Source organism: Anolis sagrei, chromosome 4 (assembly GCF_037176765.1).
Source record: "Anolis sagrei isolate rAnoSag1 chromosome 4, rAnoSag1.mat, whole genome shotgun sequence".
NCBI lineage: Eukaryota > Metazoa > Chordata > Lepidosauria > Squamata > Dactyloidae > Anolis > Anolis sagrei.
The window spans coordinates 139,063,266-139,081,357 of NC_090024.1; the positions used below are offsets into that span (position 1 = coordinate 139,063,266).

The 18,092-nt window shown below is 38.0% G+C and overlaps 1 protein-coding gene across 1 annotated transcript in view; it reads left to right on the top strand.

Moving 5' to 3' along the window:
- The window catches only part of CFAP61 (cilia and flagella associated protein 61), a 113,248-nt gene that overhangs the window by 46,080 nt on the left and 49,076 nt on the right, over positions 1–18,092 (top strand). Inside the window, exon 18 of the mRNA XM_060774089.2 lies at positions 13,737–13,864. Within this exon, the coding sequence (XP_060630072.2) occupies positions 13,737–13,864 (128 nt within the window). The remainder of the gene's footprint in view (positions 1–13,736; positions 13,865–18,092) is intronic.

An 18,092-nucleotide genomic window follows, 5' to 3' on the forward strand; every position in this document is an offset into this window, starting at 1 on the left:
CTCTATAAATTTTTGACTTTTCAAATTTCAACTAAGAGCTTAAACTGAATGGATTGATCCTATGCTTCATCGCTAGGGACTTTTGGTTCCCCACAATCAACTACACACTTTAAAACAAAGTTGCCCCTGCACTTGCTTCTGCCTTTCTCATCCTTCTTGTTATCTCTTCATTTCTACATTTTTATATAGGACTGAACCATTACATTTTTCAAGAACAAATTCCCCAAATTTTGCCAGTACTTGATGAGTCTATGAGTGATAAAATAATTTCAACGCATCTCCACCTATGAACCGACTAGGACATTAAGATCGTCTGGGGAGGCCCTGCTCTCGGTCCCGCCTGCGTCACAGGCGCGCTTGGCGGGGACGAGAGACAGGGCCTTCTCAGTGGTGGCCCCTCGGCTATGGAATGCCTTGCCGGCAGACATCAGACAGGCACCTTCGTTGCTGGCGTTTCGGAAAAAGGTTAAGACCTGGCTTTATGAACAAGTGTTTGGTTGAACAGTGCAATCAATCAAGGAAGACGGTAAATGGAACATAGGAATGGCACAAGGATTATGAGAACGGATCTGATTTCACTGAGGCGTTATGTTGTATGTGTTGACTGTCCTGCTCTGTTTTGTTAACTGTTGTGGGTTGATGTTGTTGATCCTGTTTGTCGCACGTGTTGCGTTTTAATTGCACTAACACTGTTAATAATTTGTACCATGTAAACCGCATAGAGTCGCCTGTCTGGCTGAAATATGCGGTATAAAAATAAAGCAAATAAATAAATAAATAATAAATAAATTCATCCCGCCTAGGTTAAAAAGAAGTATCCAGTTCAAATCCAGGATATATGTTGTTGTCTTCCAGTCGTTCCCAACTTTAAAACTAGGAATCTCTCAGGGAACTCACAGGAAGTTCCAAGGCTATCTGAATCTTTCCATCCCCATTTCTGTGGTTAGGGGATTGTTTGGGGGCGGGGGCGTCAATTTCTGTGCTCTCATAAGCTTTCATCATCTTCTTTACATGTTTTAGTGCTTTGGGGGTTTCTTGCAAATCTGATATGGTAGATGATAGGCAACTCACAATCTCTTTAGCAATTTCTTTGAATATTTAAAACTTTGAAGTGGCTTTAAAGTTTAACTTGCACATTTTGAATACTTATTGACAGAGTCAAATGGGCATGTTCCCAAAGGGCAAGAAGTATAAAAGCTGGGATATCAATCTTTATAATACATTAAATTCTATGTTGTTTGTTATGGATCCTAAGAAATGTAAAACAGCTTACTATTTTACATAAAAGCAACTAGTTTTCGTAGTTTTTCTCTATTCAAATTCTGATCACATTGCTATTTCAGTTTTGTGTCAGTTTTTTTCCCATTTTTCTTCCATCTGTGCAACTGGCTCAGTTACAAGCTACTATACTTCTTTACCTTTTTCATTTTCAAGGAGTATTAACAATGTTTTTGAAACCTGTTGTAATATTTGGGATGCTTTTTTGAAACTACAAATGTTTGAGTTTTTCTCTACTTCCCCAAGATGAAGATAATCCCTCTTTCTTGCAATGTAACAGATATTTCTAGCATTCTAAATTAATTAATTAGTGAATTTTTTTTCTATTGTGGGAAACGTGGGCACATCACAGTTGGACACAATCTTGGGCAAGACCAAAAGGAGAAGCTGATTTGGAGAAACACTCATGTGATTTGGAAGAGAATTAAAGGTGTTGGCATGTAACACAACACCGGTGAACTCTTCAGTAAAAAAAATAGTAATAGTAGCTGGAGGTCTTTCACCAAAATAATATTTTCTGCTGTAGAAGTTGTCCTGGGTGGCTGTTTGCATATCTAATATATACATTGGGGGAAAATATGCTTGAAACACAGACTCTTTCAATTATTTTAATGCACTGTGTACAAATTACCTTGAGAGCAAAAAACTATAATTTTATAATTATATTTTAAACACTTATATATTATTAACTTGTTTACCTTCTCACCATCTGGGAGCATTCTGCAATCCATCTGTTTTGTGTAATTATGTAATTATGAATATGAGGCTAGAATAGGTGATATAATTAACAAGAATAACGATTCTATGATGCATAATAAAAATGTCATATGTCTATTTAATTACTTCTTGTTTCTGACCAGCCATTGTTCATGCTTTATTATTGCTTGGTTCCATTCAAGCCGTCAGATTTTATTACATACTTCAGGATTGTTGTATCTCCTGCTGCTTGCAAAAAGGTTGAAGAATCAATTATTCTTATTATTGCTGAAAGCTTTCTCAACTTGATAATTCTTCATGAAGGAGACATTTGCATTTTCTAGTCCAGGGGCAGGTGGAATGCTAAATGCAGTTCACTAATCATCTAAAGCTGGGTCATGGTGTAGTTGTTCACTGATCAAAGTGGCAAGAGTTTTTGCACTTTGAATTTGCTAGTGCAGCTCATGGGATTGGCAGCAATTCTGGCATCCAAATGAAGCCTGGGTCTGCCACTACAATCCCATTTGCATACCTACTTTTATTCTGCCTACTTTGTCCATGATATGTACATTGTTTAGCTCCGTAAGGAAATGATTATAGTGGATATAGGCTGCCACCAGCAATCCTGAATTTTAGCTCCTCCAAGCAGATGAAGATAAGGAAGAGCAAACAATGGAGCAGATGGCAAAGAGTAGTTGGTAGGCAATGACTGAAAGCTGAGATATTTTGGAACATTTCAGAGCCAAAGAGGAATGGAGACAGTAAATGGAATAGTGGCTAATGGTCATCCCCTAGATCAGTGGTTCTCAACCTGGGGTCCCCAGATGTTTTTGGCCTACAACTCCCAGAAATCCCAGCCAGTTTACCAGCTGTTAGGATTTCTGGGAGTTGAAGGCCAAAAACATATAGGGACCCCAGGTTGAGAACCACTTCCCTAGATAAAAGGCAAATCATTGTATTTTTGGTTAAAATCAATTTCATATATATCTTCCCAAAGTATATTCCATCTTATTTCCCTATCAGTCTTTTTTAATCCACATGAATATTTCAATATATATTCTGTGACACATTTATTCTCAAAATAGTAATTTCCAAATGTATATGATTTTGAGCGGAGTATGGTATTGAAATATTGAGAAACTGTGAAATCCAGTTTCAGACCACTATTAGTCTAGGAAGAATAGATCATAGCATCAGAATGGATGCGTATCAGATTCCTCCAGCATTCCTATTCTCCACACCTTTGCCTCATGTGTATGTCTGGATAGAGTATAAGTATAAACTCTCTATTAAATATATATTTTCTAAGATTTTTATGTAGAAAAAATACTATGTGCAGAACTAGGGGAATAATTTTACTGTTTTCCTCAGGTTAGAGCCATTAATGTAACAGAACAAACCACTGGAAAAATCATCCATATTAGGTTGTTTCAATATAATTTAAATAACATTTGTCTTTCTGGTTGCTGACTCCCACTTGTCATCCTAACGTCCATCCTTGTTCATTTAACTTACTGCGCCTGCCTTCATTTGCCCATGATTCCATTTAATCTAGTTGAGTATAATTACCAACATGGCTTGGTTTATGGGCATCCTTGGCATCATCATATCAAATGCAGCATGTCAAATATAGCCAATTTCCTGTCAGTGAGTGAATACACATGAAGCCGCTGTTATGAAGTTATGAATGTGTAACCTTGAGTTATATATTCGTAACTTATTTGGTATGTATGATCTGTATGTATTCCCTAGTTTAGGGTTCATTTAGGAACTGTGAAAGTTCCCCAGCCCCTACTTACAGGGGTGGGAGTTGCTGTGATCAACAGAAATCTGTTCCGCTGTCATTCAGGATGGAGCATATTTCTATCCCCTTTCCCCTGCTTGAATGATGTCCAGTGCAAGGGAGAATTGTGATAGGGACCCCACTTCTGCTTGCCACAATGGGGATCACTCATGGGAAGGGGTAGGAATGGAAGCCAGCCGCTTCCTGAACATCATGGAAGCAGACCCAAATCAATTGCAGCACCTGCTTCCCCGTGAGTGAGTAAGCAGGCAAGTTTACTGTGTAGCCATGTAACTACAGTAGGAATGTATTCATAACTCCCCATAGGATTCTGGTCCATGAAGGTAGTTCATAGCAGAATAGCACTGAAATACTAGAATTTAATGTAAGGAGTGAGTGTCAAAATTTTCTTTAAAAGAATGGTATTTTTCAGCAAAAATTAAACTGAAATATGATAATTCATAATTCAGCTTTATAGAAATTAACTTATTTAACCCAGTGGGTTAAATAAGTGTCCTTCTCTAATTCATATGCTTAGGAATGCAACCATAAACAAACAATTAAAAATTACTCCGTGAGGTCATGTGGAAATCAGCATGGTTTCATTTTATGCTTTTAGAGACATATTTTCCAAGATACAACTGTTGCTGAAGATTCTGCTGGGTACAAGTAATAAACTGTTAATGATCTGTGCAGGGCGTACATGGTTAAAAACCTAATATTTATTCTATAATCTCTTGTCATGTGTATTTGATGATTTTATTGTACTATCTGTGGTACAGATGCATTTGTTCTGAGCTGATGGTTGATCATAAATTTTCTCAATGTAAATGTCAGTGGGTTTTGTGTGTTACTGCCATTACATCTTGTTTGGAAGCCTGAGCATTGCACAATTATGAGGAGGCACCAGATGGCATCATTAACAAGAATGCACTGAATGTTTACCACTTATGTTCATGTGTGAAATTAAAAGTAAGGTGACCTATCTTTCTTTTCAAAGCATAATGTCAGTAATATGCAGGTGTTAATGTCTTCACCCCCGTAAAGTAGAACATTCATTTCCACCTGCAAAGTTTTTTCTTGTTTAACCTTTAATATAAAATTAAATGGGTTGCTGTCTTACTGAGGATGAGAGCTGCTTGGAAAAAAAAGATTAATATTAGTCCTTAAATATTACTACTTGGTAATGACCTCAATAAGTGCCACAAATAAACCTCACATTCCCCTTGCAGTTCAGTCATACTGTGATATTATTTTCAGCACAAAGTCTGAAAATGATGAGTTTTAAAATAGTTTAAAGTCAATACTTGTTGATGTGTTAGTAATATGCATTGTGGTATGCTTATATACAAAACAGATCATGTTGGCGAAGACCCTTATCAATTCTTGTGGTTTAAGTCCTTATAACAGTGGTTCTCAACATGTGGGTCCCCAGATGTTTTGGCCTTCAACTCCCAGAAATTCTAACAGCTGGTAAACCGGCTGGGATTTCTGGGAGTTGTAGGCCAAAACACTTGGGGACCTACAAGTAGAGACTCACTGCCTTAGAACATAATGATCAAGCAGCCACATCGCAGAATGTGTAGGCATTGGGGGTGAGGGGAATTTGAGGGAAGTAAATCTTAGTCTTGACAACATCAGGCAGTCTCCTTGGCTGTTAGCTTGACTTCAGGTGCAAGTGCTACTCAGAAATGTTGTGAAGTTTCCTGAGTTGGACTTTGAACAGAAGCTCTTCAAGCATGAAAACATTATCAAATGGAAATGTCTGGCATTAAAAGGCAAATTCAGGGCTTGCTTCATCAAAGCATTTCATCCTGGTTGTGTATGTAAGAATATTGGCTAAAGCAAAGCAAAGTGGCTTTCAAACTAATGTTTTGATATCAGAGGAAATTTTGTTTCACATTTTTTTGAAACAAAAATGTTTAACTATCTGCTGTTCCGCAGGTCAAACTTCTCCCTTTTGATAGATGAAAAGGAGCGTATAGGTAGAGGAAGACTGAAATTGCTCTTGAACAACCTAGAATACTTCCACATACATGCCTAACTTGCAAGTGAAACAGCTTGTTTGTGGGTATTTAATTATCATATCAAAGGCAATCACTTGTGGCCAAGTATTATTATCTTCCATGGGTAGAGTCTTTGCAGTGGGTCTGTAAGTGATTTTAGAAACCAGTTCTGGGTTTGCATGGTCTTTTGCGGTGAGGACATACATTTCCAGATAGGAAGTGGCCTGACATGACTTTATCTTGGCATATTTCAGTGAAGTCGCACTGAGTCCCCCTCTAGGGGTGAGAAGGACAGGATACAAATATGTGAAATAAATAATAAATAAATATATTTTCATAACAGTGCATATACATTAATATTGGATATAATAAATAAATAAAATAAATTAATTTAAAAAATAAAAACATTATTTATACCCCGCTACCATCTCCCTGAAGGGACTCGGGGCGGCTAACATGAGACCAAGCCCAAAAATTACAATAAGTCAAAATAAAATACAACAAACAATAACATCAGATAAAATGCATACAATAACCAAACAATAAATAAAGTAATGATAGTAAAATAATAGCACATAATATAAATTGTAAAAGAATTAACAAGGCGAGCTGGGCCAAATTCAAAGGGTAAAATTATAAAAGCCCTGGGTGAGATAGATAAATAGAATGGTGTGTCTAGTAGGAGACTCAGATAGGATAAAACAGTAAGGTTTCTTCACTGAGGGAGGAGATAAAGTGCATCAGAAGGACAACTTTGTACTGGTGTTCTAAGTGCATGACCAGCTGTTTTCAGAATTACACAGGACATTCTCTTAGGCTAATAAGAAAGAAACGTTTGGAAGGAAACTGGATGAGGTGAAATTCCTATTTGGCCCCATCTATCTTTAATGTAAAGCCTCCTCCTCTTAGCTTTTTCATCTTCTCAGGCTGCACATTATGCCTGCTATGAGGATGCTAGCGAAAACCTTACTGCCACAATGCCTAAGACCGCTCACCAAGTGACAAAGGGCTATCTCACGAGATTCCCTGCCCTTGCTCACCCATTGGTTGCCACTAGTGGTGGCATGTATTGCATGAGAACTCCTAGACCTTATGGCAGAGAGGGGAGAACTCTCCACAGGGATGCCGTTTTCAATTGCTTCTGCATGGTGTGCATGATGCTTGCACAGTCTCTGTACATTTCTGCCTCTTCTCATTTTGCATTTATAGTTTCTTTTCCATTGAGCAATTGTGTCCACAGGTCACAATCCTCCTGTGCAAGCCCTGTTGAGAATACTGCTGTGCTTTTGTGCTATTCCTCTTAATTTCAATAAAGTCTTTACAGGAGCAAGTCTTACTCAGCAAATTGATCTTCTTTGAATATAGAAAGCAAAAGGTTTTGTTTTGTGGCTTTGGGAAGGTCCTTTTCTGACGTTTTCTTCAGGAAAGGCAATCTAAAAGGTAATGTGGACTTGCTACATATTAAAAATAGAGCATAATTTTTGTTAGGCACACTAGAGAAAGAAGGAAATGTGATGTTGGTAATGTGAGCTGTAATGATATGAGAGATACATTCTGCAATATGTACATGACTTTGTAAAATAATTGTCCATCTTCCCTTAAGCACTATGATGTAAGCATTTTAAGGAGAGGTTAAGCAAATTATTGCTTTAAGTGGGTGGAATCAATGGGCCACAACTAAAAGCAACCCTTTGCCTTTCATACCAGACGTGTCCCCATTGTCAGCAACTGCTGGAGAAGTAACAGGGCGACACTCTGCCCTCCCAGGTGGAAGCAATGTGACAGGTGGCCACAGTAGGAATGGCTCGGCTCAGTCCCAGTAATCAAAGATAATAAATCTTGCTCTGCTGCCTGTTAGTTAATGATTCATGTTTTATTCAATAATGGGAGAAAATAAACAATACGAGGTTTCTTGTTGACCAGCCAATTGTGATGTTTGACATATTTAGGGAACATATGTACACATTAGTTCTGATTATTTCCTAAAAAATAAAGGAGCATTGTAGCTGATGCCATCTATTTTTTATTTTTTTAAACCTTCCCCAGAGCTTGGTATTGTACTATTGGGAAAGTAATTTCTGGAGCATGAGCACTGTTGATGTTAGAGCTATTGTATGGTGAATAAAAAGGATTAGACCCTGCGTTTCTGAGGCCTTTGTGTCATTTTATAGAGAACATAGTGGGTGCAGTTGGCAAACTTGGTAACCCTTTCCCATTGAATAATATGAAGTGTTGCAGAAAATACACAGAGGTTTCCAGTTCCAGGTACCAGTTCCCCTTAAAAAAAAAAAAAAGAATCTTGTAGTGCTGCCCATGACTCATAGAGCAGACGAGAGTTTCTGGAAAAGGAGGCACAGATAAACTTTTCCATATTCCAAATTTTGGTGGCGCTCAAAAAATAAAAGGGGAAAATACAATTTTCCTTTTCCTGAAGTTATCCTAAATAGAACAGGAAGGGGAGATGATGATGATGATGATGATGATGACGACGACGACGACGACGACGACGACGACGACGACAACAACAACAACAACAACAACCAAGACTCTAGTACAACCCAGTAAAGGTGGTCCCAGTGGTGATTGGCACACTGGGTGCAGTGCCTAAAGACCTTGGACTGCACTTAAACACAATCGGCTCTGACAAGATTACTATCTGCCAACTGCAGAAGGCCACCTTATTGGGATCTGCATGCATTATTCACCGATACATCACACAGTCTTAGACACTTGGGAAGTGTCCAACATGTGATCCAATACAACAGCCAGCAGAGTGTTGTGTTTCAAATGTTCAAAGGGAGAGATGCAATCCCAAAGATAAGCAGGCCCTGAACTGCTTAGAGCTTTGCAGGTCATAACCTGCACCTTGAATTTAGACCGGAAACTTAGCAGCCAATGGAGCTGCTTTAATAGGGGCGTCGTATGTGTTAGAATCAAGAGTTCTAACACTTGGTTTGTTGTATGAAATCCTCAAATCCACAGCATCTTAAAATTAATCTGCAACTACTTACAGTAATCTAAACTTGGTTTATCTTGTGTGTATGTGTTTTTTTAAACAGAACAAGCCATTTAGCAGTCACCTTGAGCATCCCTATATGGGAGTAAATCCCACTGAACACATGGGGGCTTATTTCTCATTAAACATTTGGAAGATTCCTTGGTTAGGGTCAATAGCACAATCAATAGCATTTTTCTGTAGTTTGGCTGAAACAATATTGTTAAGAGAACATATTCTTCAGATATATTCATAGCAATCTAATGAATTGAACCCATGTTGCTGGAGACTTTTGTGACTCAAACAGCTTCATAGCCCTTTTTGATTTATCTGTGTATATTTGACATAGTACTATTAATAACAAATTATTATTGGCCAGCCTAATACATTTTACAGTATCCTTCCTTTTGTGCTACAAGGAAGGAAGAATGTGATCCAATATTGTTTTAAGTTCCTCAGCCTCTCCATTTTTTTTAAGATTGTGTGTGTACATAAGCAAGTAATGCATGCAATGGATTTTTGGAAGCAAATTGTCCTTTAGGCATAGGAGAAACCTTTCTAGCTTTTTCAAAGAAGATACTTTCTGATCCTAAAATGGACAGGTGGAGTGAAGCATGGTGGGTCAATCCAAAAATCATGTAAAAGACACAATGGGGGCGAGGAACAGCCCTCCAATGTCCAATTCTGTCCCCATCCCATGGCATTTGGCACCCCGTTTTATGAAATGCAGGACTTAGATTCAGTTTCTATGTGCTGTAAAAATGAAGCCCAAGAGTCAAAGAGAAGCCATCACATGATGTAAGGGCACTTTCAGTGGGGCTCCGTTTCCGCAGCACAGGGAAACGAAGCCAGAACTCTGTCTTCAAGAGTCGGGTGTGAGATGGCTGTGAGATGGATGTGAGATGGCTAGCCATCCCAGAAGATGGGAAAAGATGGTAGGGAATAGGTTAAGATGGTTCCCTCTGCTTTCCCCTGCTTTCCACCGAACCACCCATCTGATGAAATCCACAGTCATCGTAAGAATGCTTAGATTTTATCCCCTGTGTTTTCCTGATATTAAAGGTATTCACACACTTTTTTTGGCCACTTTCCTTGCTTGCACGCTGGAACCTCACCCCAAATTCTAACTCCAGAATATTTAAAGTCAGCTATTTGGAACCTGAGCAGGTTGGTTCCCTTGCTGTCCTCCATTTTTTCCACACAGATGCTCTCAATATTCCTGAAAGTCAAATATAAAGAAAAAGTATTGTCACAAAGGGAACTAGGTACAATATTATATGTTGATATTAAAGGTGCACTCTCAGTCTAAAAAATTCGAATCTCAAAGTGTGAGATTCAGTGTGACAAAATAATTGTTACATTGGTGTAAAATGAGCAGATGGGCACATAATTATTTATTAAATTATCAATGGAAAATATTGTAGTAATTAAATTAGTATGGAAGGGATACGATCTAACAGTTCACTTTCAGGTCCAAATATGATGTTTTTTGCCTTCAAATAATTTCTGGCTTAGGTTTGCCCTAGGGTCATTATATCATGGAATTTTTCTTGGCAAAATTTGTGCTGAGAGGTTTTGCATTTGCTTTCCCCAAAGACAGAGAATGAGACCTGTCTAGTACTCAGTAGGTTTCCATTGGCAACATGGTCCAGTGCCCAAACTATTACATGGCACTGGCTTTGTAGGGGTGTTTCTATACAGCGGAAAATGCTTATTGGAGTTAAAACCTCTGATTCCCTGTACATTTGCTGCCCACACCGGGAGACGGGAGCCTTGGCCCTCCTTCACCCCCTTTCCTGACTGTAAAATTTGGAAAGAAGGCTCCTTATCAAGCTTGGAGGATTTTAAGGACTCAGTTTTGTGTCTAATTAACACAGTGGAGTTCTGGAGAAGAAAAGGGGGAATTCCACTTCCAGAGCTCCATGCATCATTTAGATGCAAAACAGAGGCCTTAAAAACCTCTGTGCTGCGTAAGGAGCCTTAAAAAAATGTTTAAAGCCAGGAAAGGGGACGAAGGAGAAGCGCCTGGCTTTGGTCTACCTCCTCTGTGGGCAGCTTGAACCTGCAAAAGGTAGAATCACTGTGGAGACCACTGCCGAGTTACAGATGACCATCTCAGGAGCAGTATCCACAGGCCCCACACCTCCAAAAATGTGTATCTTACTAAAAAGTCCAGATCTTTGGGGATCTTTTTGTAAAACTCTGAATAAACCTGGATTTAAACTATTGCTTGGACACCTCATGATAATGCACTCCCTACACTGCATTTCAAGCCTAAATGTAACATACACACAAGGTAAAATTGGAAAAGACTTTTTCTGGCAACTACATACAGCTTCTAAGCTGTGTGCAGTTCTGGCAACTATACACCCCTTGTCATTTTTCATTCTGGTAAAAAATGGTATAAGGTAAAGTAAGAAAGATAGCATTACATTTTTACACTAGTTTTAAAAAATTCTCACTTTATGATAGTGTTTGGACATTTTTTTCCAACTAAGTTTTGCATTCATGTCAGTTTACATATACTGTATATGTAAATTTACTCTTCATTGGGCTTAGACAAAGACTTCTCTCTCTACCAGACATTTGTTTGTCTACTTATCTACACATGGGTTTATTGTCACACACCAGCAATCTTTTTACTGTTATTAACAAAAACCATTGAAATCTTCATTTTTAGCTCCATTGCCATGTTGGCATATTTTCAATTTCTGTTACATTTCATATTTATCCATCTCACCCACACTTTGGATGTATTTACTATTGAGGCTGCTCTCCATGCATCCAAAAAAAGTAGGTGATGGTCCAAGAAAGCTTGTCGAAATAATTTGATTAATCTTGAAGGTGCAGATATTGCTAGATAAAGGGTCATAGAAAAATTCTATGCAACATCATCCAGAATATTTTTAGGGATGCCACTTAACTCAGGCTAATTTTACCTGACATTGGCCACTGGATGTCATGATTGCACTGCAAAATATGATGGAAAGGAAGATTATAAATCTGCTGGGGGGGGGGGGGGATTCATAAGCAATGCATCTATGTATATTTTTCATATTTCTGTCTGCAGGAATTCATTTCCTCTGTTTGGATTTTGTAGTGCAATAATTTCTTTTAGAAAAGTCTGTGAAGTGAGTCAGTAGCTAACTATTGTTCATAGAATCTGCTTTCTGTATAAATGTAGAGCATATCCGATAGTAATGTTACCAGTGTTTCTCACAGCAAAGTATGTGCATGATTCTCGGAAGATATTTTGATAGATGCTGCAGAAAATGGTGCAAGATTAGTGTTGCCCTCAGTCCTAATATTGTAAGAAGATGATTTACGGTGTTGTCCTCTAAATGCCTATAAAAAAGATGTAGTAGCAGAAAAATGGCCGTCATGCATCCAGCCAATCAGAATTTCAAATGAAATGTGACGATGCAGAATGCAGTGACAGGGTATGGTTGTGTAAATGAGGAAGGGGTATTTCAGATCTCCTAGTTGTCTGTTTTTCAGCTATGTAGATAGGTACTACAACTGTACCGTTGTGCTAAAATGAACTGTAATCTTGAAATCATATTAGTTGCTTCATTTTTAGATCATTTGGTTTTTAATTCATTACCTGGAGAGATCAGGAAAGCCCCTTCACTAGAAATGTTCAAAAAGAACCTTAAAACCTGACTCTGCCAATGCGCCTTTGGTGAGTAGGTGCACAACATGACACTATTGCTCCCCTCAACGCTTCTGCCACTGGAGTACACACTCTCTAAATGGGAAGTTTAGTTACACAACCCTGCGTGTTTTTATGAGCTCCCTGCAAATAACCTGCTCCTATTTTTATCTCATTAGGGGTTTTTTTAAATCATTTTATCCTGTACATGTGGCCTGCCCAATGTTATCATGATTGTGTTTATTGGAATGTTATTTTGTTACTGTATTTATATTTTTTTCTTTTTCTTTTCCTCTATCCAATTTTGATTATGTTGCTTGTTGTTTATGTTCTGGTTTAAGTTTGCTGTAACATGTTGTCCGGGCTTGGCCCCATGTAAGCCGCTCTGAGTCCCCATTGGGGAGATGGTGGTGGGGTATAAAGTTGATTATTATTATTATTATTATTATTATTATTATTATTATTATTTAAATGATCATTAAAGGGTGTCGTGACACTCATCAAAGCTAGAAGAAATTATTGCTATCCAAAGCATCACTAATAGCAAAGTCAGGCCTAGAAATAATCTCAAAATATGGTCTTAAGAGTCTTTCATTCTAACACCACCATGATTCCATTTTCACTGGAATGCTTGCTTTACATTAAATTATGAGGTTTATAGTTTGATAGACCTCTTTTGACTGAGAATTTTATATATGCCTTCCTAACCTGCAAATTCCAGGAATTTATAGGGTGTAGCCATGGCCATTAAAGTGGAATCATAGTACTATAATTATAACTTACTAAGGGTCCTATCATGAACCTCATTTAGAACAGAAAGTAGTACTAAGTTTTAATCGTTCATTGCACTGTTAAAACAATCTGGTTTTTTACTTGAACTATCATTTAATGCTTTTTGGAAAACTGAATAATTTCTTAACATGTATCTTGTTTTTAAAAAAATTTGTGACCTACATTGGGTCCTGTTAGGGGAAACTTTAATGCTTCTGAGCGCCATATATGTTGGTAGGAATTAAAACACTGGTGGGATTAAAATACTAGTGTCCCAAACCCCTAGTTCAGATCTCAAACCATTAAATTACTAGGACATCTGCGGAAATGTTGACTCTATAGCAAAAGGACCATGTCCTTCAGCACCATATACCTCTTCACACAGGCTTGATTTTGGAGTAGAAAATACTCTATCTCTTCATGAGATGAATTTTTATGTGTGACTGGAGAGCATTTAAATGCCTGTGTGTACTTTTGTAAAGCTATTAGAAATCTGTTGAAAAATTCTCAACATCTTGACAGCTGTCTTTTTGATTTTTTTTATTCCTTTTACAGTTAAAGTATGCTCTGAATCACTTTAATCGAAAGTTGTCTTTAGAGCCTAAGGTATCTGTCAATGCTAGAATTGTAGTCGTTGGTGCATCAAATGTTGGGATCTCCTTCTTGGAAACATTGATTTTTTGGTAAGTTTTTCATTTTTGTATCATTTGTTTTAAAGAGGGTTTATTTAAATAGGGAACTGACTGTTCTTTACATCTGCTGTATTTTAATCCATACCTGTCTTAATTTGTAGATTTTTCCCTGACCAAAAGCTCCATGGGCATATTAGTATAGTCACAAGAGTGCTGACTTCTGCCAGTCCACCCCAATATTGTGGGCAACTCAGGTTCATTCCACTCTGTATACAGCAAACCTGCTTTAGATACACTTTTATTCCTGACTACAGGTTCCAGCAGTTTTACTTACCAAAAGCCAGTGTCCCTCAGTTCAATACCCTCTGATAAGTTTGCTTTTTTCATATGAGCTATAGTAAGGATTTTTTTAATTAATATATGTTGTGTGTCATTAAGCCAGCAGTTCTCAACCTGGGGGTCATGACCCCCAAGGGGGTCGTTCAGCCATTTTTGGGGGGTCGCGAAGCCGCCTTGGCTGGCCCTGCCCCCCCCCCCAAAATGGCTGCCGACCCCCTGAGCCAGCCAAATGGCACTCCTGGTAGGCTCCTCCTCCGGCTCTTCCCACAGACCTGTGGGTAGTCAGGAGAAGGAGCTTTAGAGGCAAAGGTATGGGGAAAGAAGACTCACCCTCTGTTCTGGCCTGCAGGATGAGTAAACTTCTTCCTGCTGTCCTCAATGCCTGGCCATCTGTGGAGCCTTCACCGCTCGGCCTTTGCCTCTTTCCGAGCTCAGAAGGGGGCGAGGGATGGATGGAGGGCTCAATTACATGGTTGCATGAGTTTAGAATGCTTTTTGATGGGAGGGAACTATATATCCCAGGAACTCCCAAATGCCAAGGTTTATTTTCCCCAAACCTCTCCAGTATTTTCTGTTGATCATGGGAGTTCCGTATTCCAAGTTTGGTTCAATTCTATTGTTGTTGTAGTTCAGAATGCTCTTTGATGGCTTGGGAACTATACATCCCAACAACTCCCAAATGTCAGGAAAATAACTCTAAAACTCTCCAGTAATTTCTGTTGGTTATGAGAGTTCTGTATGCCAAACTTGTTCAATTTCATTTTTGTTGGAGTTCAGAATGCTCTTTGATGGCAGAGGAACTTTAAATCCCAGCAACTGTGACTCCCAAATGTCAAGATCAGTTTTCCCCAAACTCCACCATTGTTCAAATCTGGGCATATTGAGTATTCATGCCAAGTTTGGTCCAGATCCATAGTCATTTGGGTTCACAGTGCTTTCTGGAATTCTGTGTGCCAAGTTTGGTCCAGGTCTGTGATTCATGGGGGATGTCAGTGGTCTGTGGAAGTCAGAGCTGAATAGGCTGAAGGTACTGCAAATCCCATCATCCATTGTCCATACTTCCCCAAACATATTGTTTTTGTGATTAATCACTATGCTTTAATTATGTTCGATTTGTAACAATGAAAATACATCCTGCATATTAGATATTTGCATTAGAAATCATAAGAGTAGCAAAATTATTTTTATGAAGTAGCAACAAAAATATGGCTGGGGGTCACCACAATATGAGGAACTTTATTTAGGGGTCACGGCATTAGAAAGGTTGAGAATCACTGCATTAAGCCGTTCTCTTCCTTCATACCTCTGCTAGTGGATTGGAATTTGTGACTATAATCGAATTCAGTTGTTTCTTTTTCTATTCTTCCTTTGTGATTTCATTGTTCAAGGACTACAACCTGTAAATCCTTTACTATATGCCCAGGAAAGTTCTAATGTTCTGCTCCCGGTTTTTGGGTATTGCCATTTCTAATATCAGATTGGTGTTCATTTATTCTCTTGCATAGAGAGAGTCCTATTAACCAGGGGCACTTCTGGTATAGAATGTCATATATAACACTGGAGGAAAGGCTAGTACCCTCTATACTCATGTATAAGTCTAGAAAGTCAAAATATCAATCCAAAAAAGATAAGTTGACTTATCCACTGGTCAATGTAAGCACTGTAACTTAAGCTTTATAAAAGGAAAGAATTTAGACATCAAGCCTTTCTTTGAATAGAGTGGCAAAAGGAAATTGCTCAGTACATCCCAAGATAACCTAAAAGAAGCACTGGCTCCCTCTACTATCTCTGTCAAAGCACTCTTTCTGGCCTTTTTCAAAGTTTGAGTAGGGAAATGGCAGTGGTGGCCAAGAGTGGCTGGCCCCCTGAGATGCCATTGGCACTTTCCCCTCTCCACAGAATGACTCTCGACATAACCACAGATGATATCAAAAGACATATTTTTGGCCCTAAAACCTGCCCTTGACTTAAACATGAGGTTGGCTTATACACAAGTATATACAGTAAATGCACCTTTAATATGATATTATCAACCCTTGTAATATTGCTCCCAGAGTAGATGTGGGGACAGAGTTAGTATCTGGGTTTGTGGTAGGGTCTTTTACCTATATTGCAATCCAAGCTATGTATTCTGTTGTGAGAAGTAAGATTTAGAAGCTCTCTGTGTGCCAAGAATGGCCTGCTTCCCAGAGCTTGTGAAAGGCTGGGTTATTTTCTAATGTGGGTTGTAGCTTGTTCATCTTGTGCTTGAGTGGTCTCAGCTGAGGACTGTAGGTGACTATGCAAGTGTTCTCTCATTTGTGCTTATGGTTTGTCTTGTAGTAGATGGTTCCTGAGTATTATTTCTTCACCTCTTTCAGTGGGCTAGTTTCTTGACCTCCTTAAATGGGTATTTCAGTTTGAATAATGTCTGCTGTAAATCCAAGAGTTTTGAGCATCTGTCTTGTGGGTCTGAGTAGATGTGGTTAAATTGGAGGAGTTGCCTGGAAATAATAGATTTGTAGTGTACTCTGACTGAAAACTGAATGTATGTCAAGTATGTGTAGCTGTTAGTGGGTTTTCTGCAGAGCATGGTGCATTAGCATAGTGCTGTCAAGAAAGTGATGTCATCCACAGTCTCTGTAATAATCCTTTTTTTAAAATTTTTTTTATTGATTTATCACAATTATTACATACTATTGCATTTTATACATCAACCTCTTTAACATATTGTTTTGTTGTTTTGCTTTGACATTTCCTCCCCTTTTCTCTTTCCCCCCCCCCCTTTTTTCACCTCAGTGCTCCCCTCCACCCGTCTCAAGCCACATTTCTTACATTTCATCTGTCCAAAATTTCATTTCTTCCATATTTTCCTTCCTTATTTTTTAATCCATTTACCACAAATTTTCCCCATATAGCATCAAAATCACTTTGTTTCCATATACCTTTTTTAACCTTTAATATACATGTCAGTTTATCATTTAATGCTATTTTCCATGCTTCCTTATACCACTCCTCTATTCGTATATTCATTTCTTTTTTCCAATTCCTTGCTATGAGCAGTCTTGCTATAGTTAGTAAGTTTGTTATCGCTTCTTTATCCTCCTTTTTCAGTTGCTTATTGGTATATAATGATAATAAGGCTATACTAGGACTTTTGTCTATTTTCATATTCATTATACTTTCTATTTCTCTAAATACTTTCTCCCAAAAATTATTTACATATTTACATTGCCACCACATATGTATATATGTTCCTGGTTCTTTACACCCTCTCCAACAATTTGTTGAATTGTTTTTATTCATATATGCTATTCTTACCGGTGTTAAGTACCACTTCCATATTAACTTGTAATAATTTTCTTTAACACGTATCGATAGGTTTTTTAAATGTCTTTGTCCCCATAACTGTTGCCACTCTATTTCACTTATTTTTATCCCTAAATCCTCTTCCCAAATCTCCTTAAGGGTACTCTTTTTTATTTTCCCATCCTTCATTTCAATTAGTATCTTATAGATTTTGCTAATTATACCTCTCAAGTTTTCATGTTCTTCTACTACCCTTCCCTTCTGTATTATTTGTTCGAATTGATTGAGTTGGCTTCCGTTTCTATTATTTTTTTTCCAGTTTATTAACCATTGTTCTAGTTGTATACAATGAAACCATGATAATTTTATTTCTTTAAACTCTTCCAACATTCTTTCCCTCTTCATTTCCACCTTCATCCAATCCCCTATTCTATCTAAATTTATTTCCCTTACCTTTTTATCCATTGCTTTTTAAAAATTTTTTGGGAATTTCTTTTCCATCACTATTGGGGTTATAATTGATCCTTCCTTTATTAACCTCCCCTTGTATTTGTTCCATACTTTCAGTATGTTGCTCAGCATTGGGTTTCTAATTTCCCTCAGTTCTTTTCTAGTAAGCTGTTTAAAAAATATATTCCAAGTTTCATCTTCC